The following is a 27,916-nucleotide window of genomic DNA, read 5'->3' as shown; positions in this document are numbered from 1 at the left end:
CATAAGGTAGTGTTAGCACAAAGTTAGTTTTTTATGTTTAATTATGTCTTAATGATTAAGCTTTGGATTTTTATCTTTTTGTTTTGTTTTCTTTGCCCTTGAAAAATGTGTAGCTTGTAATCCTTTAGGAATGAGGAAAATTGTTTGTTTGTTTTTTAATGTTTATTTATTTATTTTTGAGAGAGAGGCAAAGCACCAGTGGGGGAGGCAGAGTGAGAGAGAGTGACAGAGTGAGAGAGAGAGAGAGAGAGACAGAGAGAGATTGACTGATTCATTCTGAAGCATGCTTCAGGCTCTGAGCTGTAGCACAGAGCTTGACGTGGGGCTCGAACTCAACAAGTCTCGAGATCATGACCTGAGCGGAAGTCGGACATTTAACTGACTCAGCCACCCAGGCACCCCAGGAAAATAGTAGTTTTTATTCTTCTGTATCACATAACCAGCTGAGCCAGTTAGCTCAGACTTTCCCAAATGATTCACCTTTTGGAAAAGGCCAGTCATGGAAAGTTTCTGCCTAAATAAAGACTTTTTAGGAAGTTCTGAGGAAGTGAAATGAAGTTAAAATGACATTTCTGCTGATAACGCTTGAACTGACTATTGCTAATAGTGGGTGTTTCCTGTCAGGGTTCCCTCTTGTATATTTGAAGTGGTCTATAATTTAACTGTTGTCCTTTTTTTTTTTTTTAAGTTTATTTAATTTTTTTTAATGTTTATTTTTGAGACACAGAGACAGCATGAGTGGGTGAGGGGCAGAGAGAGAGAGAGAGAGAGAGAGAGAGCCAGAATTTGAAGCTCCAGGCTCTGAGCTGTTAGCACAGAGCCTGACACGGGGCTTGAACTCACGAACCATGAGATCATGACCTGAGATGAAGTCAGACGCTTAACTAACTCAGCCACCCAGGTGCTCCTATTTATTTGTACTAAGACAGTTTGTGTACGTGAGCTGTGGAGGGGCAGAGAAAGAGAGAATCCCAAGCAGGCTCCCTGGCTGTCAATGTAGAGCCTGTTAGGGGCTTGGCCTCTGTGAGATCATGACCTGAGCGGAGACCCAGAATTGGATGCTTAACTGACTGAGCCACCCAGGCACCCCTAACTGTTCTCTTCCTTGAAGAAGGTATTTTGAGAGCTGAAGTTCTTACTGATTATTAAAAATGGATTTCTTCCAGGGGCACGTGGGTGGCTTAGTGAGTTAAGCATCTGACTTTGGCTCAGGTCATGATCTCGCCATTCACGAGTTCGAGCCCCGCGTCAAGCTCTGTGCTGACATCTAGGAGCCTGGAGCCTGCTTCAGATCTTGTGTCTCCCTCTCTCTGCGCCTCCCCCATTTGTGCTCTGTCTCTCTCTTTAAAAAATAAACATTAAAAGGAATTTTTTAAAAAATGGATTTCTTCCAGACATAACTATCAATGAAGAGTAAAAGTCTGCTTATGTTTTTTCTTGTTGATTCCTAAAGTCCCTGAGAGAAACATAACAGTTTATAGATGTCATTTCTTTGTGACTGTGGAAAGGACCTTGGCATTAAGAAACTAACAGAGATACTCCCATAGGCTATGCTTTTTTCATGGTTTCTTTGTGGAACTTACTATATATCCTGTGTTGTCATGATTTATTTCATGGTTGGCTGTCCTGATGGACTGTGAGCCCCTAAAGGGCAGAGACTACGCATATATTTTTATTTATACGTTCCATATCTAACACAGCTCCTGGATCTAGGGTCTAGGTTGCTTTTCAGAAACTGTTGACCAAATTGCTTTAGGCGGCCGCGGCAAGAGCTTTGTCACTGCTGTGGTAAAACAAGTGAACAAAACAAAACATGCTTTGCATAAAGGCTTCTTTTACTTTCCTTATAGCTTGGACCGCTTGATCTTCATCTGTTATTGTGCACATTCTAAGATCTTACAGTGATGTGCCTTGATGTGGATCTTAAAATTTGCGATGTCAGCTATGCTGTGGGAAGTCAGTAGTAAAGTTTCTTTTTTTGTTGACAACCTCTAACGTATTTTCTCTTTTTCTGAAATTCCTATTCAGTTGATAATAATCATGAAGCTATGCTAGGCTATGCTGTGGAAACAAACCCAGAAACTCAGCAGCTTAACACAGTACAGTTGACCCTTTGAACAGCACAGGTTTGAAGTGTGGGTCTGCTTCAGTGTGTATTTTTTCTTGTGTGATTTTTGTAATATTTTTTTCTCTTTAGCTTACTTTATTATAAGAAAATGGTGTAATACTTACACAAAATGTGTGAAATCGTTTATGTTATCAGTAAGGCCTCCTACCAACAGTAGGCTATTAGTAGTTAAGTTTGGGGAAGTAAGAGCTTATACGCATATTTTCAGGTGTGTGGGGGTCGGTGCTCCTAACCCCATGTTGTTCGAGGGTCAGCTCTATACACATATTTCTTACTGGTGCCAAGTCCAGTCCACGTGGGCAGCCTTCCATCCTGTAACTAACTCAGCCGTGTGGAGCTTCCGAGGTTGTTGTGGTAAGGGAAGAGTGAATAAATAGATTTTCATTTAATTACCCTGTTTTCACAATGAGACTTCAGCCCTGCCCAATGAGTTTGGAAATTCTGTGGTTTTCATTTCTCCAATGAGTAATGGGGTTTTGCCAGGTTGGATGGGGGACAGCATATGGTATGAGGTTCAAGAAGGGGGTCTGGGATCTAGTTGCTCCTGATACAGACTTGCAACTCATGTTAGCCCTGCTCCTCTCCTTCTCCCTTCAAAGGTTCCTGGTATTTCAATTTACTGAGCCATTCTGGAATAGCATAGTACAAATCGGCTTGCTTGTTCGCCGTTCCGTATGGTTATAGGCTTAGGTCAGAGAAAACAAAAACCAAAGCCAATTTCTACTTGTTTCTTTACTTTCTACCTTTAGAAAATTTGAGTGGCATCTTTTTTCTGTTGCATCTTTTCATCATATCCTTGTGTAATTTTGCCCTTTGTAAATTTATTTACCACTGTGTAGTAGGGAGTGGAGAATCAAGTGTGTGTTCAGACCATCATTTCTAAGTGCAAGTATCTGCTTGTTCCTTAAAAAAAAATTTTTTTTAATGTTTATTTTTGAGAGAGGGAGAGAAGATGAGTGGGGGGAGGGCAGAGAGAGAGGGAGACACAGAATCCGAAGCAGGCTCCAGGCTCTGAGCTGTCAGCACAGAGCCCACTATGGGGCTCGAAACCACGAGCCGTGAGATCATGACCTGAGTGGAAGTCAGACGCTTTACCGACTGAGCCACCCAGGCGTGCTGAGTATCCACTTGTTCTTAATGAGCCATCTCAGGTCTGCCCCCAGATTCTACCCAGGGCAAGGAGATACAAAGCAACTCTTTTTAGTCCAGTACCCTGGGACTCTGCATTAAGGTTTAGGTTTGGGTGTGGGTTTGTTTTGGTTGCCTCTATAGCAGTGTAAGGAATTACTTCAGAGTTTAGTGGCATAAAACAATTGTTTTATTGTAATTTCTCATAGTTCTGGAGGATAGCTGGGCTCAGGCAGCTCTCGCGCAGGGTGTCAAGCAGTTGTAGTTAGTGGCTGGATATGAAGCCACCTCGAAAGTTTCCTTGTTCTCATGTCTTAGGCCTGGACCGGAGCACGCTCTTCAGGCATCCCTTTCTGTGTGGTCTTCCTGTATGTTCTGCGTAGCGTGGTGGACCAGAGGAGCCAGGCATCTTGCATGGTAACTTGAGGTTTAGAGGTTGCATTCTCAAGAGAGAGCGCCAGGTAAGAGCTGTGTCATCTTCTCAGCTAGCCTCAGGAGTCATGTAGTGCCACCTCCACCGAACTCTGTAAATTGGCAGCACAAAGGCCCACCTGATTAAAAGGAGGGGGTGCCCTATACCTCCCTTCTCGTTGAGGTGATGTCGGGTTTTGGAAGAGCATGTAGGATGGGTTGTGGCAACCATTTTTGAGAAACAGAGTCTAGTATGGAGTTTTCTTTAGCATTGCTGCTTAATCTCTGGACAGTCTTGGAAAAGTGACTTAACTCCTTAGATTTCCTGTTTCTTGCTCATGAAATGTAAATGTGTCAGCCATTGCAACAGAAACGCTGTGTGACAAACCATCCCCAAAACTCTGGTATACAACAAGCGTTTGTTTGTTGCCTGTGTGTTTCTGAGTATCTGGGGTTCAGCTGATCTGGATTTGGCTCTAAGCTGCTTGTTGGATTCAGATCTGCAGTGTGTGTCTTTCAGCCATCTTGGACCAGCTTGAGGCGTATTCTTCTTATGGGGCCAAACGTGGGGAACTCAAGGGGCAAGTGAAAGAGCACAGACACGTTAAACCTTTTCCTGTCAGACATCTCATTGACCATTGAAGCGTGTGCCCAAGCTCAACATCTGGGGGTTAGACAAGTTTCTTCTTGCTTAACAGGAAAGGAGTGTATATTTGCTGAATGATGATCTAATCTGTGGTATAAATTCTCCGTTCTGTTTTTGACTCTTGACTCTCATTACTGAGAAGTTCATTGGGAGAGTAGAGAGACACACACACCCATTAAGCCTGATAAAGAGTAAGGTAGGACCAGATTTTGGAGGGTCTTGAATGGGAGGTTTGGCAATTTATATTTGATCCTCTGAGTAATACTGAGCCATCGCAAGAATGTGGGCAGGAGAGTAACAGAAGGTAGTGTTGCTTTAAGTCACCCCTCAAGATTAACTTGCCAGTCTTTCCCGGTGAAGATTCTCAATACAAAACTCTCCAACTCTTACTCTGTGCCGCTTGAGTAGGTGACACAGCACTGAATGCAGGAATGAGATGGCTCTCAATAAGAAACTTGCTTCTGCTCCCAAGAAGCCTGGATGGAAGGAGAGAAGAGACAGGTTTACATTCCTGCAAAGGTGGAATTTATTGGATTCACCTGCCATTATTCTTGGCCAGTTTACTGGAGGACCTGGTTGAACATTTAGAGTACGATGACCTTAATCTTGGGCCCTCCTACAGATTGGAATTTAAACAAAATTCCTCAGATGTTTTTATTGACTTGGCAAGACTGAGCAGGCATTAGACACTTCTCTCTTTAGCGGAGATTTCAGACAGTGTAGATAACCTTATTTGATCCTTTTAGGACTCAGTTTTGTTGAGGACCATTTTTCCAGGTTTGAAATTGGACAGGATTCTCAATCCTGTAGCTTTTTTCCACTCCCAAATGGGTGTTGATCTAGCCAGTTTTAAGGTATTTTGTTTCATCTTTCGGTTATTTTAGCTGTAAAATAGGAGCATTCTGCGGAGTATTTCCAATTGTTTATACTGTTGCTCTTCTTGAAATAATGTAGTGTTTTCCTCCCAAATATTCCATCTCCCTAATCCAACTTTTACTAGACCTTTAAATAGGAGTCCTCATCTCCACATGAGGTGAGTGGCAGAGCCTTCTCAGCCATCACGTCGGTAGCCACAGGGGCTGTGAGTCAGCAGTGACTGCGGGAGCATGTGGCCTTCTGGCAGAAGTAATGGAGGGGATTTTAGGGACATGAGGTACATTCGTTGTTGTTCACTTAGTAAGGGAAAAATGCCTTTCTTTAGAACTGTTGTAGTGGACTTGAATCAGAAACCTCACTCAGTAGCCAGAACTCATCGTAAGCTCAGTGGGTGTTTTCCTTTCTTAGTGTCATTTATTCCCCTTAGATTTTGTTTCTCTCTTTTTATTCTTCTTGTAAACTTGACATCTGCTTCCTTGCAGGGTGACTAAGGAAGTGGATGCAACATCTAAAGAAGCCAAATCTTTCTTCAAGCAAAACGAGAAAGAAAAGCCACAGGCAGCTGGCCCCGCAGCTGTGCCGCCACTCCCTGCGGGGTCCGGGTGAGTGTCCTGCTCTTGGGCTCAGGTGCGCCTGGCGGCTGGTGAAGCGGCTTTCAGGACACGGACCCCCTTTAGCTCGTGGGACTCGCTTCCCCACAGCAGGAATTCTGCTGCCGCTTTGCCTTTCCTGAAATAGTCGCCAAAATGGAAGATGCAAAGGAAAATTAGCCTTAGGTTTCTCGTTTGATTCCAGCCTGAAAAAAGTGCTGATTTCCAGTGTTGACCACAGAGCTGAACATGTAGTAGACTTTACTTTTAAAAATCATTTTTGTATGAAAATATCAGCAGTTTATTAGAACTTCTAGTGGAAATTGGGATAGAGTACTCGGTCCCATCCCCCAAGGACCTCAAAGGAACATAGGAAGGTCAAAGCTGATTTACAAATAATTCTGTTAGCGCGTTGTCAGGAACTTAATTTTTCTTTCTTCATATTTTCCATATTGAGTTATTTTTAGCTGAAGAGTTGAATGTTTTCCTTTGGAGGAAATAAAAATTCCCTTCCTCTTAACACGTATGTAAGATGTAAAGCATCACGGCCAATATTAGAAGGCAGGGCGCTAGCATACAGGCACGGGAATGCGGATCCCGGCCCGGGGCCAGTGCCCATTGGCCAGCCGCTGACTTCTGTGGGAAGGCCTGTGTCCTGGAGGGTTTGAGGTGGAACAGGTCACTTCCAGGGGCTTCTCCGACCCTTCGGTCACAGTCTGTCACTTCTTCCTTCCCTCCCTAAACATACCTACCTATCTCGTCGCTACGAACGGTAAAGTTTTGTCTGGGTTTTTACATTAAAAAACAAAAATTGTCGGTTTTCTTATCAGACTATGGGCTTTTTCTAGGACGGTCCTTTCTCATCTTTGCAGCCCTGGCCCCAGACAGTGCTGTGTAACCGGGTGTGTGCTCATCTAGGTTGCGTTTACCCAGAAGCAGACCCTGAGACAAAGGTTTGAGTACGAGTCATTAATGTGAGAGGTGACTCCAGGGCTTCTGGAAGGAGGTGGGAAAGGCTGAGAATGCAGCCTGGCCGGGATGTATGTTCTAGCAGGTTACTGCCGGTAGTGGCTGGTACTCACTTGGTTTTGCTAGGCATCTCAGGATGGTGGTGAACAGCTCAAAGAGGGTGAGGAGACTGGAATAGTTACCCTCTGGCTTCCACCTGTCACTGGCTCAGGGCTGCTTCTGCATGCCTGCCGCGCTCAGGCTGTGAGTTCAGGTGCTTGAGGAAGATCCTGCTCTCCAGGTGTGCCGTGATGGTGAGCACGAGGACGTGGCCAGGCCGTGTCCGCATCTGCCCCGGCCTCTTTATCTGCTCCTTATTCCATGTGTTTCTCTCCCACTGGAGCGAGTGGGTACCAGAAGCCATGTAGCAGTTACACCGAAACCTGAGAAGGAAAGGGATTTGAGAGCTTGCTACCACGGCGGAAACGATGTGAACAGAGTGATGTGAGCAGAGTTCTCCACACTGGCCCTGTTAATATTTTAGGCCAGTAGCTTTCAAGCTATGGTTTGCAATCATTGTTCAAAAGAAACTGGGGCTCCTGGGTGGCTTAGTCATTTAAGCAATTGACTCTTGATCTCAGCTCAGGTTTTGATCTCTCAGGGTCATGAGTTCAAGCCCCGCATTGGGCTCCACACCCAGCAAGGAGCCTACTTAAAAAAAAAAAAAGAAAGAAAGAAAGAAAGAAAATGGGATAAAAAAAATATCATATTGTATTATATAGTAAGTATTGTTTCATAAAATTTTTATTTTGGTTATTGATGCAGCTATGCTGAGTGACAAATGATATTTTTAGTACGGGTTGAGATTTCAAAAAATGTGAGGCTCTAGGCTGAAACAGCATGTTTTTAGCCTTATAATTGTTAAGTTGTTTGAAAGGGATTCTCTTCAGACCAGTAGCTTTCAGACTTTATTGACTGCCACTCACAGTAAGGAATACATTTTACAGTACTCTATACTATGCTCGTAAATATAGGTGTGTAAGAAAGTGAAATAAAGTTTGGTGAAATATTTACCTGTACGACGTATGGTGAATTCTGATTTTCTGCTTTACGTGATTGTGTATAATAAGTGTCACTTAAAATGTCATGGGCCACTGAACTGATTTCAGAATCTATAATCTGAATTGACAGATACTCCCAAGTTACATAGACAGTCTTCTGCAGGTTTTACTTGGGTTACCAGGCTTATGTCTGGTATTAGTAAACGGTGTCTCTTGCATTTATTAAGTGTTACTGTAAAAGTTACCTGTGGATCAAGTACCAGGTAGAAATGCAAAGTTTCTTGTACCTTAGCGTCCTAGCATAGTTCATTTCACCTAGCACAATTTTTACTTCTAATCGCTTGGTATTTCTTTAAATAATCCCCTATTGATGCTTAGAGATTCTCCTTGGAGACTGTGTGTGTTTCAGAAAACACTCTGTTACTATAATTACAAAGATAACTAGAGGAGGGAGAAAGTGGGAGCTTAACAGGGTCATCTTGTTTAAGTCACTAAGTCACTCATGGAAATCTCACAGCATTCTATATCCATGCCTTCCTTTCTTAGAAAGAGCTAATAGCTCTCAAGGATAAATTGCTGAAATGGTATCTGTATCAGGGAGACCCAGCAGGAAACAGATGGCATTGTCAAAGTAGGATGCTTTGAGGAGAGTTTAATAACTCACAAAGTGATGAAAAACCACAGGGATGGAATAGTATGGTGAGCCTGGGGCTAGTAAGAATGAGGCTCCATTACCTCCCCTAGACCTAAAGGGGGCAAAAAGGGGAACAGTTTTGATACTGGAGGCAGGGAGGGCCTCGTGATGGGAGCTGAGACCTTCACTTGAGCAATGGATTCTCCAGGGGGAAGCCAGGGACATAAATACCTAGATCTCTCACTCCTCCTTCTCTCCCATCTCTTACCAGGGCATTCCATTCTGATAGTTGTTAAAATGGTTAGGAAAACTCACTCAGGATTATTGCAGCAAGTGTCAAGACTATCACAATAACGTAGAGAGATTGGGCTCAGCTGTCAGTACAGCAAAGACAGGTGGGAATTTATGGCCAGGGGGCCAGGGAGCCAGGATGAGGGCAGTGGAGAGGGTGTCAGAGGATGGAATTACTAAGAGACACCAGGGATAGGGAGATTCTCGCTAAGCCGACCTAACGGGATTCTTGCTGAAGGCAGGCCGAGTGCTTACACATCAAGGCTGGGGAATGAAGAGCTTCATCAGATACCAAGAGTGGGGAATTCTCTTAAAGCTGGCCTAGCAGGATTCTTGCTGAAATTGGGCTAAATTGCTCAGATACAAGCCCAACAAAGATTGGAGCCGAGATTGAGGCCTCGTTGAGGAGAGGGCTCAGAGGAGCCTGACTAGGTTTGAAGAAGAAGAGGGTCTCTCTCCGGCTGTCCGTAAATGACAGCATCTGGGGCAGAGAACAGAAGTACAGACAGAATGTGGAAGGGCCTACAGGTAAAACGCTTTTCATTAGATGAGCAGACTTCTGACTCCCTTATGAAAGGGTCAAGTAAAATTTAATTAAAATCTGTTTCTTTGAGTGCTGTAATGGAATGTAACAGATTACAAGAATGTGTCTGCCTGGGTAAACAACGTGTTTAGAGTTGTACGTGAAAATGGGGACACATTTAATTCTGATGTACTACACCTTGAATTTCTAAATAAATCCAGGAGATGGCCTTCAAGGTTGGCATGATCATCTTCCTGAAATGTATCTCAGAAAGCTTCTCCAGTTGTAATTGTACTTGGGAAAAGATGGTCAAGAGGAATTCATCTGATCTGGAGGGTCTACGTGGGCACATTTTATCAGTGCAGATATTAGTATCTGCTGCCGGCCGTGCGTGCCTGGCATGGGAAGTCTTTTCAGGAGAAGAATCTGTAGGGATAATCCAGTTGATTAAAAGAAAATTATTGTAATACTTTCTGCAGATGTTTTTCATTTTCATTTTTGGAGTTGCTTCAGTTTATAGATTTGTCCAACAAAAACACTTTATTTGTTTATTTTTCTTCTCTCTAAACAGATTTAAGCAATACAGGAAAACCAGAGCAGGAGGGTAAAACATCCTGTCTCACATCCTTTGCTAGCAAGTAAGAACAGATTCACAGGAGCAAATGTTTGTAACTGAAAATGCATTTCCTCTACATGTTTAAAATAGCACACTGCTTGGGCTATAAAAAGCCAAAGTTTGTGCTTTGGGAATGAAGTAAACCAAACACCCAATTTTAATTAGAGGCAGGAATCAGAGATGATAAGAAGCGTTCTCTACAGTTGGTTGTAGAAAGCCCAGTACTCTGCTTAGCGTGTCTAAATTTCCACAGTTCTATTGTTCTAACCTCTTGATCCCTTTCTTGCCCTCCGCTCCTCCTGCCAGCACCCCCAGTCTCCTGCCCTACCTAGCCCTCATTCCAGCACCGATGACCCTTTGAATCCAGCTTTCATGGGTATTTGGCTGGGTCAGCCTTCACCCCCACATTTACTACTTGCTTTCAACCCTAACATTTATTACTCACCTCTTCCAGCAGTAGGTTGCTAGCGGGCTCTCAGACTTGTACAGGTTTATAATCCTAGCTGCAAGGTATCACCTTATTTTATTAAGGGCTTACTATTTAGTTGGCTCCTTATAGATTGGGAATGGCCTGAAGCAATAAAACATAAGAGTGAAAAACATTGTTTTCCCATATAGTTTTGTCTTCTTGTTCTATTGAGACTATTGAGAAAACAAACAAATAAACAAAAAAAGACCTTACTATTGAAAGTCTCCCTCGACATCGTGGATTGTGCCAGTTTAGCAACGATTGCCCCGAGATAGAAGAGTCAGAATTGCTCATAGTGTCCTGCTGAAGGTAGAAGACCCAGACTAAAAACCTGGGAAGACAGTTGTTCCTGACTGTTCCTGTGGTTTGTCCGTGTTCAGTGTGTTTGACCAGTTGGTCCCCAGGAGCCTTTAATCCATGCATCATTCTTCCTGCCTGAGCAGGTGATCTCGTCTTCTCCCAGCCTCTTGGACAGGAGCTAACATTAACATGACCTTGTTGGCTTTTAAGTTTTTACATTTTTTAATAGTATTCTGGTAGAGAGCATTGAACATTTCACTTAAAGTAACCAAAAGTAGACATAACCACAATATTAGGTGGAAATGTTTTTAATTTTTATCCGAATCTCTTGTAGTGATCAATCAGACCTCTGACTTATGTTCATCTGTGTTTAAGCCCTTTCACTTTTAAAGGAATTGCTTTCATGTTGAGCATTTCAAAGCTAGATCTGATTTCACTTGTTTTCACTAACAGAGAAGAAAGGACCTCCAAGTTATTCACTGCATAGGTGTTTATATCAACAACAATAAAAACGACCAGCTACCTCACAAATCTGACTTTACCTCCTGGTTTGATGCCCTTGTGAAATGTCTGATCAGGGGGCACGTGCCCATGTTCCTGGTGGACAGAGGTACACAGTGAGGTTACTAATAATGCCTAGAGAATGGCCACTCCAAGAAGAGGAAAATCAGCTTGTTTCGAAAGAGTAAATATTATGAGTAAGGGCTTATTTGTAATTATTAGAATAATAATTAAGATACTTAGAACAAAGTGGCTATTCCAGCAGACATGGTTTAGTCTTTAGGAGAACAAACAGTATTAGTCAATTTAATGATTTAAAATTGGATGTGCCTTATTTATTTATTTATTTTTATTTTTAAATGTTTATTTACATTTGAGAGAGAGAGAGAGAGAAACACAGAGCATGAGCAGGGGAGGGGCAGAGAGAGAGGGAGACACAGATTCTGAAGCAGGCTCCAGGCTCTGGGCTGTCCGCACAGAGCCTGATGGGGCCTTGAAGTCACAAGGCTTGAGATGATGACCTGAGCTGAAGTCGAACACTCAACCGACTGAGCCACCCAGGTGCCCCTTTTTCTTTTTAAAAACCGCTTTTATAAGCTGTTTTTATTTGCTCATCTGTTTAAATTCTACACGTCACTGGTTTTTAGCATGGTCACAGAGTTGTGCCCTCACGAGGCTGTGTAGCCACGATAATTTCCATCACCCCAGGAAAGAAAAGCAGTCCCTCTCCCTTCCCATTTCTCTCCCACACACCTCGGCAGTCACCACTCCATCTATGTGTGTCTAGGTTGCCTGTTTGGATATTTTATACAGTTGGAGCCATACAGTATTTGCCCTTTTGTGTCTGGCTTCTTTGACTTAGTGTAATGTTTTCAAGTTTCATTCATGTTTCTGTGCTGTGTTCCTTTTTATGGTCGAATAGTACTCCTTGGTATGAATATACCACATTTTGTTTATCCATTCGTTAGTTGATAGACGTAGAATTGTTTCCACTTTTTGACTATTAAAAATAACGTGTCTGTGAACATTCATGTGCAGGTTTTTGTGTGGACGTGTGGTTTTATTTCACTTGGGTATATATCTGGGTGTGGAATTGCTTGGTCATGTTGGTTGGACATGCTCTTGAATAGGAGAATGAGCAATAAGAGAAAAATCCAGGAATGTTACCGAAGGGTGGGTGCTGTGGGTGCCCAGATTTCTTCCACGGTAATTTCTTTGAAGCATGAACTGTTCTGTACGTAAGCTCCGGCTGTTAGAAACAAGATCAGTGGAAAACTGTGAAGTTCAGTAATACTACTAAAGCAATGACTAGAAAAAAAATGAGGCAGTTTCCTTCTGTCTTAATTCTAGAAGTAGGGAGAGGGATTTAAGCCTTTTGATTTGTTCCCACAGCCAACTCCAAGCTTTCTACTTAGTGAGATTTCCTGTTTGATGATAATTTGGGATTTGTAGTTTAGTTTAGTTTAGACTCAGGGCTGGCCCTGTTCTTATTTTATTGCTGTTTGTAAATAGATGTTCTTGACCTTCCCACTAACTTTTGAATTTAACTTTGTTATTCTTAGTGGTTGTGGTGCTGCTAGTAGGAGGTGTTCAGAAATGTGTGGTGAGATATTTTGGTTGTCACAAGACTTGAGGAGACCACTGGTACTTAGTGGGTGGGGTTCAGGAATACTAAATATCTGCAGTGCTTAGGACAGTTTGTACAGAGAAGAATTTTCTTTTCCAAAATGCCAACAGTGTGCCCTTTGAGACGCGCTGTTTTAGGGAGCTGAAGTCCCTTGGTTATATAACTACTGGGCTTTTCTTCAGTTTCTAGTTTGAGACTCCATTCCCGGGCAGGCATTCACAAACTGGCAGTTCGTGGACCAAGTCTGTCCGTAGATGTTTTTATTCGGCCATTATTTAAAAATCAGGAGAGTTGACATAAAAATCTGGGTTCCTGGCTTTTCTTGAGAAACGAGAAGTCGTGCCATTGCCCTCCCTCTTTTCTTACAGCAGCAGTCAGCCGGAGCAGAATAGATGGGGTTTGTCCTTTCCTGGTCCCGACTCAGCTGCTTCATTATTTATGTCACCTGCTGGGTTCCCGTAGTCAGGAACGGGGATGACACGTTTCCCTTTAATGACCAGGTCAGTTTCCTTTGGGGACCAGTTCTTTAGATTAAATATCAGACGTATTATCTTTTCATGCAGCCTGTTAAGTGTTCCTTACCTTTTTTTAAAAGGATAAATAGCTCCTATTGACAAATTACCAAATTTAAGGCACAGTGGTAAGTGTTTTATATGTATTATTTAATCTACACAAATACTTTAAGAGGTGGGTGCTAACTCTGTGCCCATTTCATAGACCAGGGAACTGAGGCCCAGGAAGGTGCCGTTAACTTGTGGAGATCTCGTAGATAATGGATGGCAGAGCCAGGATCCCAGTCCAGATCCATTTGAGACCCGAGCCTGAGCTCTCAGCCACTGTGTTATGCAACCATTCTTTCTTACACACCTGGTTGGACTTTTTGGGGGGTAAGAAGTATCTCTTCAGCTTTATAACTGATGAGGGACTCTTTGAAAGCTATTTTGAATTTTGTAATTTTTTTAGGGAAATTGGATGACTCTTTCCTCCCTTTTCCCCTGTAGGCCTTTTCCCCATTAACCATGGCTAATCTGGGTTTCCTGTGCTGTCTTTCAGTCTTGTTACTATTTTAGGAGATTGCAGGGACAGCACGTTTTTAAAAACGAGTTCCAGGTGTGTTTGTACATTGATAATCTGTCAGCAGACAATGAAGCTGTGGACAAGATGCGATCAGTCAGCTGGGGTAATGGTTATTGCCGCTTCTGTCATTGGTTCGTACTGAGGGCTCAGTCCTCCATCGTAGGCAGCTGATGTGAGGGCGTTGCCAGGAGAGCCGGGTAGGGGATCTCAGTTCAGAGCATTTCTTCTGGCCGTCATTTGTTCCAGGGTAGGGCTAGCTAGAAATAGCTTTTCAGATGATATTTCAGGGACCCAGTGTGACAGTAGAAATGATTGATTCTGGCAGTGTTGGTGGTCCTGCTGTTAACTTACTTGTCAGCTCCAGAATGATGTGTTTTATACTGGGGCAAGACTACTCTGCACTGGACTTTTACCTTCATGTCCTTCAGTGGATGCTAAATACTCAACTTCATTCAGTTGTAACTTACTCTTAACTTGCTTTTTCAATATACCTCCCTAGGTGTTGCAGGTATAGAGTAAATGAGTTGGCATTGAAGTGAAATTAATTATTGAAAGATTTTCCCGTCAGTAGTTGGAATATTTTGAATTTATTAAGGATTATGTCATTCACATTCTTGATTTGAAGAGATTATTCCAGGCTATTCTCAGAACTGGAGTAATTATGAATGGAGAGACTAGTAGTAGTTTTTTGGTTTCGGTTTTTGTTTTTTGTTTTTTGGTTGGGGAGAATGGTAGAATATTTGACCATTTGGGTCAAACAGTGAAGTGCCGGCCAATGTGAGCATCTAAAGCAATCTCAGACATAGAAAAGCTTTCAAAGCAAGAACATTTTTCATTTGTGGTTACCGGGATGGGGTAACCTGTGTCAGTTTGAACAGAATACCTACAGCAAATACTATGAACCTAAGAGGTGCCCCTACTGGTTTTCAAGGTTGCCCCGGGGTGGAACAAATTCTAGTGTTCTTAGAAAATCCTTAGGGATTTGAACTTTATTACAGAGTGTTCTTCTTCCTTTTGCTCTTAGTGTCGAGTCACAGTTTCAACAAGCTTCAGTAATCTTTTAAGTTTAAAAGTCAGATGTCTATACGTGTTAGAAACTTTTAAAACGTTATTTTGCTATATCCTATACCCTTTATCAGGAAAATGCTTTGGGTGCTTTGCTGGGAGTGTAGGGAAGAACAGACAGCCGAAGTTATTATGTCCACAGAGTTTTATTAAGTATGATCATTGGAAATTGATTTGGAAACAAGGTTGTGGACATCTTCATTCAAAGAGAAAACTGTGATGCTCTAGGAATGAAGTGAAACTATTTTGGTTAACTAATAAAACGCTAATGTGTTGCACTGATAGTTTCATTTGCTTTCGCTTCTCTCAGTGTACGCTAGAGGGCAGAACCCCCGCCCCCCTCCCCGCGGAAATGGTTCTTCTTTGGCTGCATACAAGGAACACGAAGGTTTCCTTGATTTGGTAGATTGAGTGCTTTACGTTTTTCTTGGCCTAATTAGGTTAGTCTCTTGCATGAGATTTCTAGGTACTATACAGTTTCTGCATTTTCTTTAATTAATATTTGTTTTGTTTTCAGCTCTGCCGTTGTGTTTAGAAAGTGAAAAATGGTTTTTCTTCTTTCATTTTCTTTCTTGAGATACAAAAGCTTTTATTGTTGTATGCTTTTTTAATTACAAATAAGAAAGTAAAAATGACCCGTAGTTGCATCACTTAAGTTTTTTCAGAAAGGAGACAGTGAAATTTCCTTGCCACTTGCCTTCATGCCCAACTCCAGAGGCTAATACAGTTTACCTTTGAACAACGTGGCATTTAGGGTTGCTGATCTCTCTAAGCAGTCAAAAATCTGTGTATAACTTTTGACTCCCCAAAAACTTAACCACTAATAGCCTGTTGTTGACCAGAAGCCTTACTGATAACATAGTCGACTAACACATATTTTATATGCTACGTGAATTATATACTATATCTTACCATAAAATAAACTAGAGAAAAGAAAGTGTTAAGAAAATCATAAGGGAAAAAATGCATTTATAGTACTTAACTGTAAAAACACTGCGTATAAATGAACCTGTATGGTTCAAATGCGTGTTGTTCAATGTTGTTCAGTATAGTTGCTGATTATCACTTTTACACGGATCCTTCCACTGTGCTAATGCATTGTCATTGTATATACATGAAAACAAAAATGGACTCTGTGTTAGTCTGCAACTTGTATTTTTACTTAACTGTCTGTTTTGGGCATCGTTTCAGGTTCAGTATGAACATGTATATTTTTTTTGTGCCTGCATTGTATTACATTATGTAAATATTCTATAACTTGAGTAACCATTCCCTTATTGATGAACATTTAGTTTTCCAACTTTCACAGTTACGAATAATTCTGTAGTGATCCTTGCATATGCATTTTTATGTTCTCATGCTGTTATTTCTGGGGGACAGATTCTTAGAAATGGGATTGCTGGGTCATCACATATATGCAACTTAAATCCTAATAGATGTGGCCAAATAGTACCAATTTGAAGTCTCTCCCGTGTTACGTGAGAGGGCCCATTTCTACACACCATTACTGGTATTCATCAAGGTCTTCTGCACAGTCATGACATTAACTAGATTTTCGTAATGTGCTAGTTTGATTTGTGTTTCCCCTCTGAAAGCCTTTACCAAAAAGAGACTTTTCAAGAATTAAAGTAATCCTAGGATGCCTGGCTGGCTCATTTGATTAAGTGTCCAACTCTTGGTTTTGGCTCAGGTCATGATCTCACAGTTTGTGAGTTCAAGTCCTGAGTTATGCTTGGGATCCTCTCCACCCCACCCCACCCCACCCCCGCCCCTCCCTCACTCATTCTCTCCTCTCTCTCTCTCTCTCTCTCTCTGTCTCTCTCTGTCTCTCAAAATAAATAAATGAATAAACTTTAAAAAAAAGAATTAAACTACTGCTATATTTCTGTGTATTTGCCAAATGTTACAGAAAGAATAAATTAAGATTTGAGTATCACCTATAGGTATCTCCATACTGTATCAAATCATCAAAGTTAGTTAATTCTCAGTCATCTAGGAGTTCAGGTAAAAATCTGAATTTTATAAACACTGAGAGAAATTGTGAGCCAGCTTAGGAACTGATCTATATTATAGATATGTATAATATATACATAAGATATACATAGATCTGTAATATAGATATATATAATTATCTATATTATAGATCAATTAAAATGCTCTGTGCTGTTTCTTTCTTAGGTCCTTAATGTTGGAAGTTACTATTCCCAAATGTTTTAAAGACAGTGAAGAATGTTACTTATCCTAAGCATAGCAATCGGTGATTCTTATTTTCTGATCAGGTTCTGATACAGGCATCTTGCTGCCATTTCATGGAAGGTTATTATTACATAGAAAGTTTTATATTAGGTAAATATTTTAATTGGGATCAGGGAATTTTTCTTATGGGAGAGGCCAAGCAGCTGTGTTCTAATTATTTTGGTCAGGGATTGAAAATCAATCTGATCTGAAGTCCAGCACTTACTGTATTCATTTGCTTAGCCTTGGATTCTTGCCAAAACCTTTACCCAAGGGAACCTATGATAAATTTAAGCTGAAATAACTTAAGACTTCTAAACTAGGTTAATATTTCTGTATCATTGCGAAAATGGAAGATTCCAAACCAGCATTCATCTTTAGGTCTAGTAATTTTAGATGCATATGACCATAAAAAGTCACAGCCTTTTGATTATTAGCCTCTCCTTGAATTTGAAATGTACAATTTCAGTAGCTGCTAATTTGTGAATGAGCAGGAAAAACTCATGTGTTGCCTTTGCTTCTGCTTTAAATTGGAATCTTTTAGCCCAGTTGCTTGTGAGATGGTGAGCTGTGAGAGGGAGATGCCAAAGGAGGAGAAATTTCTCTACAGTTAGATCGTGACTTACTTGGACCAGAAGTGAGAATCAGATTCAAGGAATACCATGTGCAAAACACTCTTGATCTTGGCCTTTCATCTACTGTAGCGAGCTTCAAAAAAAGATGGGAAAAGTTTCCTTTAGCGCAGTAACCACAAGCATCATGTCTGCTTTCCAATTATGTTTCTGTGTTGCACTGTGGGTGAACTGAATCCAAGTTTTTATACCGTTTCAAAAAGCCATTCCAATTTCACTTTTGTTGGACCCGTCTGGAACTCAATTTCTCAGTCCTGATGTGGTGAAGCCAGCTTTCCTATTGGGCTAACTTAGATCAGCTGTGTGTTACACGACAGCATCGTGTAAGAAGGAGCCAGGCAGAATTCCGGCTGCATGAAGGGTTAGATTATAAAGTATCTGCCTTTATGAAATTGGAGTCCTATTTTTTTTTAAGCTTCAGAAGAGTAGAATTTTGGTTAATACCATAATGAAAACAAAGGATTAGTGTTTTTTAGGTATAGTACGGAGAGTTTGTGATAAAGGCTTTTATTTTCCTTACATTTTATCAGTTGCTGACGAAATTGGTTGGCAATGGAAAATCAAACACCACTCCTTTCTGCCTATGGCACTCTGTCTCAGGACACTCCCTGATAAGACTGGTACGCCTCTGCACTTCTTACTGCCACCTTTGCTTTATTTGTTTAAGGTTTTGTCAAGATTCCCGGGTGTCTTCTTTTTATGCATGTAATAATATCATTCGTCTACTCTAAAGCTTTAACCATCTCTTTTATGTTGGTGATTCTCTGCTCTGACCTTCCAGTATGGCCTTTCTTCTGCGCTCCAGACCCATATTTCTTACGGCTTGCTAGAAGTTTATTCTGAATTTCCTTGACATGACATTGGTCCAGCATTCAACTCATTTCCTCTGAGTGCTCCCATTTTACAGAGCTGAAGAAATGGAGCCCGTGAAGTTAAGTAGCTTGTCCACGAGAGAGAGCCTGGACTGGAATCTAAGGCTGCTTTCCAATCCATCGTGGTCATCTGCTGAGCCAAAATGCCTGTCTGTCTCTGGAGGAAAGAATGTACCGCCGTGGTTTCCTCCATCACTCAGGGCATCTTCAGTTATTTCCCTTTCTTTTCCTTGCCTCCCCACCTGCCCGATCCATTCAGTGCTTTTAATTCTGCATTCAGAATGTCTGTAGGTAATCATTTCTTTTCTTTCCCTCCCTCCTCTCCCCTCTTTCTCTCTGTATTTCACCTCCATTCCCATTTGCCTTTTTTCTGGGTATTAAGCATCTATCTCTGTGTAATTGGACTGTTTTCTAAAGGTTTGGACTATTGTAATTGTTTCCTAAGTTTACTGGAAGCCTGCAGTCCCTCTTCCTGTATCCATGCTACATGCCACTGCTGAGATAATTTGGCAGAGATTCAGTGTAGATTATGACACTTGCTCAAAAATTTGATACTCGTCTACCGTTAAGTTCACATTCTTTGGCCTGATATTAGTGAACGCCATACTGTAGTTAACCACACCTTGTTGGGAGTTACTCTCTTTGACAGAAAAGAGTCTTCTCTACCCATATTCTCCTCCCTCAGCTTTGTTCAGCTGTTCACTCTTCTCCCCTGGTTGCCCTCATCTCTCCATCTATTGGAATTCTGCCTCTTTTTCAAGTGCCACCGCTGCCCTCCCATACTCTTCCCTGGCACACACTCTCTTTGGATTCTTATTCCACTAATGGGCCCATTAAATGTTTGACCATGAATATAGTTATTTTATTCTTTCTTATTCATGCCCTATGAAGAATAAAGGCTCTTTTAAGCTCTTCTCTTTGACTTAGATTTCTGCAGTTTAAATACAATGTGGATTCATTGCTTTTGAAAGTCCTGAAAAATTCTCAAGTCTTATCTCTTTGAATATTGCCTCTTTTGCATTGTGTCTCCTACAACTCCTATTATTAGCTTTATGTCAGATCTTTGCAGTCTGTCTTCCATATTATTTCACATCTCCTTGGTATTTTTTATCACATTATTTCTCTGAGTTGCCTCCTAGTTATTTCCTGTTTTTCCCATGCTGTACGTTTTCTTCAGCTCTGTGTCTAATCTCTCTTAATTTGTCCACTGATTTAATTTCAGTGGCTGAGCTCTTTGTTTTTAGAAATTCTATTTGGTTTGCTTTCAGATCTGTGTGTTCTTTTTTCCATAGGATCTTGGTTTTGGGGCTTTCTTCTTCTTCTTCTTCTTCTTCTTCTTCTTCTTCTTCTTCTTCTTCTTATTATTATTATTATTATTATTATTATTTTTATTTTTATTATTTGAGAGAGCATGTGCGGGGGAGAGGAGCAGAGGGAAAGAGAAAGAATCTCATGCAGGCTCTATGCTCAGCACAGAGCCCAACGTGGGAGTCACTTCCACAACCCTGGGATCATGACCTAAGGTGAAATCAAGAGTCGAATGCTCAACTGACTTAGCTACCCAGCTGCCCCAAGGCTTTCTTTTTATATGTAATCATTGTAAGTGTATACTTCGTTATAGTTCCTGTCTGATATTTCTCTTATGAGAAGTTCTTGGGGTTTTAAAGTTATCTTTATTTTGTCGCTTCTCTTATGGTAGATTATTTCCTTTTGTGTTTAGTATTTTGTATTCATATTTAGCAAGGTTTTGTCTGTGGGGTGATCTCATATGGTGGAGGATGAAGTTGTATTTCTCAAAAGTGGAAGTGAATTTGTTTCTTCTAGATGCCCTGACTTGGGCTAATTTTTATGTTAATTTCTTGCTTTGGACCTCCTGGAACATTTAGGTACTATCATTGAAATTAGAATTGTGAACCCCAAATCCATGTGACTCCAGGGTTTCAGTTCTTAAGAGAGACTTTCTCCCCTATCCCCCGCAGCCCAGGCAGAGAGGCTTTCTTGTCTCCTCCCTGGGCTGTTAAGTGAATTTTTCCTAATCTGTCCTTTCCCTGAGTGTGCATAGAGTTTCCACTTTATTTAGGATTTTAGTTCTAATTCTCCACCTCTGTAAGCCCAAGACAAGTCCTGTATGTGGATATAACAAAACCCAGGCGGAAGTTATTGAAACTTCTTCTCACTCCCCCATGGCCACTGTATCTGCTCATGTGCTACTTCTGTGGTTTTCAGTTCCTTCTTTGATCTTGATACTCTGGGGTTTCCCTTTCTTTCTTGTGAGCTTAGCTATACGTTTGAAATAATTTGGGGTATATCTAAGAATCTAGCATTTCTAGGTCTTTATTTGGAAAATGTTCAGGTTATATTAAGCATCCATTTTGCCTGAAATAGACGTTCATCATGAGCGCTTTAAAGATGAATACCCTATATTGCTTTTTTTTTTTTTTACATTTTCCTGCAGCTAGTACAAAGTTGTCCATTACATTTGATGAATTTGAAATTTCCTTTTTAAAGGAAACATTTTGACCACTGTGAGCATAGGAAGGAATACCCAGTACCTTTTAAAACCCATCAGATGATTTATCTTTCATATTAGTTATGAGCTGCTGCTTCTCGTACCCAAGACCTATTGATACACATCATTAAAATACCACATCTTAAATGTTCGGTGCTGGGGTGCCTGGGTGGCTCAGTCGGTTAAGCATCTGACTTCAGCCCCCACCCCACCCCCACCCCCGCATCAGGCTCTGTGCTGACAGCTCAGAGCCTGGAGCCAGCTTCTGATTCTGTGTCTCCCTCCCTCCCCCCTTGCCCCTCCCCCACTCACACTCTGTCTCTCTCTCTCTCTCTCTCAAAAATAAATGTTAAACATTTTTTTAAGAATAAATAAAATTAAATGTTCAGTGCTTTATCCTTTTGAGCTATTGACATTGCTCTGTTTGTTGGGTTTCCCTGTTCTGTTTAGAAACAAAATATCTGGAAATACTTTCTGATATAATTTCTAAAACATCCATGAATTTTCTTATGTGAAATTCTCTTATATCTATCTCACTTTATTTGTAACCCCCCTTTCATCTCCATCTTTCTGTTTTGAAAATCGTTATCCATCATTATTGTGGACCTTCTTTTTGTCTGTCTAGTGTCTGACCCCCTCGGAGATCTTCAAGAAAACTTGTAGATGCCACCCTTTGTGGGAGGCAAGGAGCTGAAAATTCAAAACTTTTGATTTCCCACCCTTCTCAGCTCTAGTTTTTAGTTAGGAGCTTCGACTTCATGAGTCAGACATCTGCCCGAGGTAATGAACCCAGGAGTTCTGAGGCAGAGGCCAGGAGCACTGCAGATCTCGGGCCCTCCAGTGGGGGGGTCCAGGGCGGGGGAGGCCAGGTGGAGCACATACAGAGCAGCCATGACAGCTGTGTCCTCACCAGCATAGGTCTGTGGTGTGATTTGGGGACATTGTTTCCAGCCTCTGAATGTAATTTTTTAGCCCTCGTGGATTTTGTGAGTAACCCAGTACCTTTTTATTATGGTTATTGTTAAGCTTTTTATTTCGGGAGATTGTAGATTTACATGTAGTTGTATAAAATAATACAGAGAGATTCCTTGAGCCTTGGCCCAGTTTTCCCTTATGGAAACGTCTTCTAGTGCCCCAACCAGAATAATGACATCGAGACGGTCAAGATAGAAAACACTTCCAGTCCACTAGGATCCCTCATGTTGCTTTTATAACCACACCCACCTTCCTACTGCCCTCTGGCAACACTCATTTGTTCTCCATTTGTATAATTTTGCCATTTCAAGAATGTTCTATAAATGAAAGCATACAGTACAAGCCTTTTAAAATTGGCTTTTTTTCCACTCTGCACATTCATTCAGGTTGTGGTTTTTTAGATCAGTATCTTTTATTGTTGACTAGGATCCTGTGCTATGGATGCACCACAGCTCCCTTCACTGTTCATCCACTGAAGGACGTCCGGGTTTCCTGTTCAGGCTATTACAGATAAAGTGCTATAAATATTCGTGTACAGGTTTTTGTATTGCCACTATGACAAATTACCACAAATTTAGCTGCTTACATAGCACAAATTTATTCTTTTAACTTTTTAGGCAGAAGTCCAAAATGGATCTCACTCTATTAAAATCAAAGCAGGTTTGTGTTTCTTATGATTGTAGGACTTAGGTTCTCCTTTCCTTGCTGCCTTGTCAGCTGTGGACCATTCCCAGCGTCAGGAGACCATCCCCATTTTTGGTTCCTGGCCCCCTTCTTCTGTTGTCAAAACCAGCAACAACTTGATTTCCCCCTCAAAGCTGTGAATCTCAACCCCTTACATCTGTTTCATCTCTCTGACCCAGCTGGGGAAGGGCCTCTGCTTTTAAGGACTCCTGTTTAACACAGGAGTGATTGGGCCCACACAGATAACCTAGGATGAATCTCCCCTATCTCAAGATCCATACTCTTAGTCACATCCCTTTTGCTGTAAATGGTAACTAATTCACAGATTTGGGCCCAGGGGTGGGGATACGGTGTGGGCATCTGTGGTAGCCCTTATTAGAATTTCATTTCCCAGAGACAAATACTCAGAGGGGTGCAGTTGCTGGGGCCAATGGTGGTTGCATATTTAGGGTTTTTTGTTTTTGTGGGTTTCTTTAATCTCAAAAAAATTATTTTAAGTAAACTCCACACCACATGTGGGGCTCGAACTCACAACCCTAAGATCAGGAGTTGCATGGTCTACTGACTGAGTCAGCCAGACACTCTACCTGTTTAGTTTTTGTAAGAAACTGCCAAACTTTTCCAGAAGGGCTATACCATTTTACATTTCCACCAGCAGTGTGTAAGGGATATAATTTCTGCACATACTCATCAACATTTAGTATTGTCACCATTTTTCATTTTAGTCATTCTGATGACAGTCATTCTGATTTAGTCATTCTGAAGCATATATAGTGATGCTTCATTATGACTTTAATTTACATTTCCCTAATGCTAATGGTGTTGAACATCTTTTCAAGTGCTCTTTTGCTATCTAGATATCTTTTTTGGTGAAATGTCTGTTCATGTATTTTCCTGTTTTCTAATGGGATTGTTTGGGTTTTTACTGTTGAGTTTTAAGAGTTCTTTATATATTCTAGGTATCAGTCCTTTATCAGTTACGCGATTTGCAAATACTTTTTTTCCAGTTTGTAAGTTGTCTTATCCTTTTAAGAGGATCTTTTACAGAGCAAATGTTTTAATTTTGATGAAGTCCAATTTATCAATTTTTCCTTTTATGGATGCCACTTTTGATGTCAAGTCTAAGAATTCTTTGCCTGGCCCAAGATCCCACATATTTTCTCTTTTGCCTTTTTATAAAAGTTTTAGAGTTTTATGGTTAAGCCCATGATGCATTTTTGAGTTAATTTTTATATAATTTAGCAAGTTTAGGTCAAAGTTAATCTTTTTACCTGCGCTGTCCATTTTCCAGCGCCATTTGTTGAAAAGACCATCTTTGAATTGTTTTTGCACCTTTGTCATTGAATTGCTTTTGCACTTTGGTAAAAAAAAAATTAGTTTGGTATATTTGTGTGGGTCTATTTCTGGACTCTTATTCTTTCCATTTACATGTGTCTGTCCCTCTGCCAGTACCACAGTCTTGATGACTAACATATATAGTAAGTCTTAAAATCTGGTAGATTGACTCCTCCCACTTTATTCTTTTCAAAATTAACTATTCTGTTTCTTTTGCCTATATATGTTTATATTTATATTTATATATTAGAATAATTATGCTTCTGTCTACAAAAATACTGGGAATTTGGTAGGAATTGCATTAAGACTTGTTATGGACCGAATTGTTTGTTCCTTCCCCAAATTCTTAGGTTCAAGCCTTAATCCTCAGTGTGAGTGTATTTTGAGATAGGGCCTTAAGGAGGTAGTTAACATTCAATGAGTTCATAAGGGTGAAGTCTTAATCTATTAGTACCAGTATCTGAATAAAAAGAGGAAGAGACACCAGAGATCGTTCTCTCCAAGCATGCAAAGAAGAGGCCATGTGAAGACACAGCAAGAAGATAGCTCTGGTAGCCAGAAAGAGCAGACACCTTGATCTTGGACTTCCAGCCTCCAGAACTGTGAGAAAATAAATTTCTGTTGTTTAAGCCACCCAGTGTATGGCATTCTGTTATGGTAGCCCAGGCAGACTAATACAGACCTATATATCAATCTGAGGGGAATTGCTATCTTTGCTGTGTTGAGTCTTCCAGTCTATAAACATGTTATACCCATGTCCTTCCATTCATCTAGATCTTTGATTTCTTTGATCAGCATTTTGTAGTTTTCAACCTACAAATCCTATACATGTTTTGTTAGACTTATATGTAATGTTTTTCCTTTCAGTGATTATGAATGGTACTATATTTAAATTTTCAGTGGCCACTGGTTCATTGCTAGTATATAGAAATATAATTGATTTTTGTATGTTTATCTTATGTTCTGCAACCTTGCTGAACTGTGTATTAGTACTATGAATTTTTAATCACTCCTTGGGATTTTCTGCGTAGGTAATTATTATTGCTTTTTGCTTTCTTCCCTTGTTGCACTGGCTCAAGGTTACGGCACTGTGTTGATTAAAAACAGTGAGAAGCCCTGTTCCTGGTCTTAGGGAGAAGCATTCAGTCTTTTGGTTAGCTTTAGGTGTTTTGTAGATGTTTTTAATCAAGTTGAGTAAGTTCCTCTCTACTCCTAATTTTTTCAGACTTTTATCGTGAATGGGTGTTAAATTTTGTCAAATGCTTTTTCTGTGAAGATTGATATAATCGTGATTTTTTATAACAGCTTTATTGATATGTAATTTACATACCCTACAACTCACCCATTTAAAATGTACAATTCATTTGTTTCTGTACATTCACAGAGATTTGCAAACATTATGATGGTTAATTTCAGACCATTTTCATTACCCTAAAAAGAAATCCTGCACCTGTTATCTGTCACTCCCCCATTTAGCCGTCGCTTTTCCATTTTCTCCAGCTCCCCCCCCTACCAGCCTAGGCAACCATTAGACTTTCTCTCTATATGGACTTCTGTATTCTGGACATTTCATGTAAATGGTATATACAGTATGTGGCTTTGTGTCTGGCTTCTCTGAATTAGTAAAATGTTTTCAAGGTTCATGTTGTAGCATATTTCAATACTTTGTTTCTTTTTATTGTCAAATTTTTGACATTTTTCAGTTGATAGGCATTCAAGTTGTTTCCACTTTTTGACTAGTATGAATAATGCTATGAACATTTCTACACAAGTTTTACTATGGACATCTGTTTTCATTTCTTTCAGATGGGAGGAAGTAGAATTGCATGGCCATATGGTAACTCTTTTCAGCTGAGAAACTGCCAGACCTCGGCAGGCAGTGGCTGCACTGTTTTACATTCCAACAAGCAATGTATTAGGGTTCTAGTTTCTCCATATTCTCATCAACACTTGTCATTATCCCTCTTTTTGATCATAGCCATCCTAGGGGGTATGAAGCGCTATCTCATTGTAGTTTTGATTTGCATATCCCTGGTAGCTTATGATGTTGGTGATCTTTTCATGTGCTCATTAGCTGTTTGTATATCTTCTTTGGAGATGTATCTATTCACAACCTTTCCTCATTTTTAATTGGGTTATTTGTCTTTTATTACTGAGTTGTAAGAGTTCTTTATATATTCTAAAAATAAATACAAGTTCCTATCAGATAAATGATTTCTAAATACTTCTCATATATGGGTATCTTTTCACTTTCTTGATCATGTCCTTTGCAGCTCAAATTTTTTTTTATAAAATCCAATGAATTTTTTTTTTTTTTTTGCCACTCATGATTGCATATCTAAGAAACTTTTGTCTAACTTAAGACCATATTAACCCTTATGTTTTCTTCCAAGAGTTTTATATTTTTAGGGCTTAACATTTAGGTGTTTGATCATTCTGAGTTAATTTTTATTTATAGTGTGATGTAGCAGTCCAGCTTCCTTCTTCTGCATGTGGATAGCCAGTTGTACCATTTTTGAAAAAAATATTCTTTCCCCATTGAATTGTCTTGGTACCTTTGTTAGAAGTCTATTGACTTTGGGGTGCCTGGGTGGCTCAGTCAGTTAGGCATCCGACTCTTGGTTTCAGCTCAGGTCATGATCTCACAGTTTTGTGAGTTCGAGCCCCGCATCGGGCTTTGTGCTAATACTGTGGAGCCTGCTTGGAATTCTCTCTCTCTCTCTCTCTCTCTCTCTCTCTCTCTCTCTCTCTCCGCCCCCCCCGCCACTCCCCCTCCCTCCCTCTCTCTCTCTCTCTCTCTTCCCCCCTCCAAAATAAATAAACTTAAAAAATTTTTTTTCTTAAAGTCAGTTGACTTTAACTAGGTTTATTTCCAGAATCTCAGCTGTATCCTTTTGATTTCTGTATCTATCCTTATGCCAGTATACATTGATTATTTTCAAATATTGAACCAGCCTTTCATCCCTCACTTGGTTATGTTGTATAATTCTTTTGACTATTGTTGAATTCTGTTTGTTAATATTTTAAGAATTGTATGTCTGTTTCTGAGAAATGTAGGTATTAGTTTTCTTATTTTGTTTTTGTACTGTCTGTCTGGTTTCAGTATCAGACAGTGTTAACTTTATAAAATGAACAAGTAAGTGTTCCCTCCTTTTCTGTTTCTGAAAGACATTGTGTAAAATTGATAGATTCTCCAGTGAAACCATCTGGACCTGGGGATTTCCTTTTTGATAGTTTTAAAAATATAAATTCTGTTCCCTTAATAGTTACAGGGCTTATCAAATAGCTATTTCATAGTGGATGTGTTGTGGTAGTTTGTGTTTTTTGAGGAGTTGGCCCATTTTGTCAATTTAAATTGTTAAATTTATGTGGGTAGGATTTTGTAGCCTTCTCTTATTATCCTTTTGAGGTTTGTAGCGATTACTCGTTTTATTCCTGATGTTGGTAATTTATTTGTTTGTGTGTCTTGCTAGAGAATTTTCCATTTTATTGATTATTTTCAAAGAAGTGACCCTGTTTCATTGATTTTTCTCTGATTTCACTGACTTCTGCTTATTATTTCTTCACTTCTGCTCACTTTGCATATTGTATTTATATTGTTGTTGGAGAGCCTCCTCTTTATGATTTCAACTCTTAAATTTGTTGACGTTAGTTTTATGGCCTTGGATATGGTCTGTCTTAGTATATATTCTGGGACACTTGCAAAGCCCAGTATTTCTTTTTGTTCCTCTCAGTATCTTTTTAATAAATTCCTTTTCTCTCTTAATTCGCCAGAGTCAATGT

At 40.3% G+C, this 27,916-nt stretch overlaps 1 protein-coding gene across 5 annotated transcripts in view; it reads left to right on the top strand.

Moving 5' to 3' along the window:
• Positions 1 to 27,916, top strand: part of CFDP1 (craniofacial development protein 1) — a 121,246-nt gene that overhangs the window by 17,006 nt on the left and 76,324 nt on the right. For all 5 annotated transcript variants that reach the window (XM_019820080.3, XM_003998254.6, XM_019820079.3 and 2 more), the window contains one exon: positions 5,672 to 5,791. In XM_019820080.3, the coding sequence (XP_019675639.1) occupies positions 5,672 to 5,791 (120 nt within the window). The remainder of the gene's footprint in view (positions 1 to 5,671; positions 5,792 to 27,916) is intronic.

The sequence above is a fragment of the Felis catus genome, chromosome E2 (assembly GCF_018350175.1).
Source record: "Felis catus isolate Fca126 chromosome E2, F.catus_Fca126_mat1.0, whole genome shotgun sequence".
Lineage (NCBI taxonomy): Eukaryota > Metazoa > Chordata > Mammalia > Carnivora > Felidae > Felis > Felis catus.
This window is presented reverse-complemented; position numbering and strand designations above follow the sequence as displayed.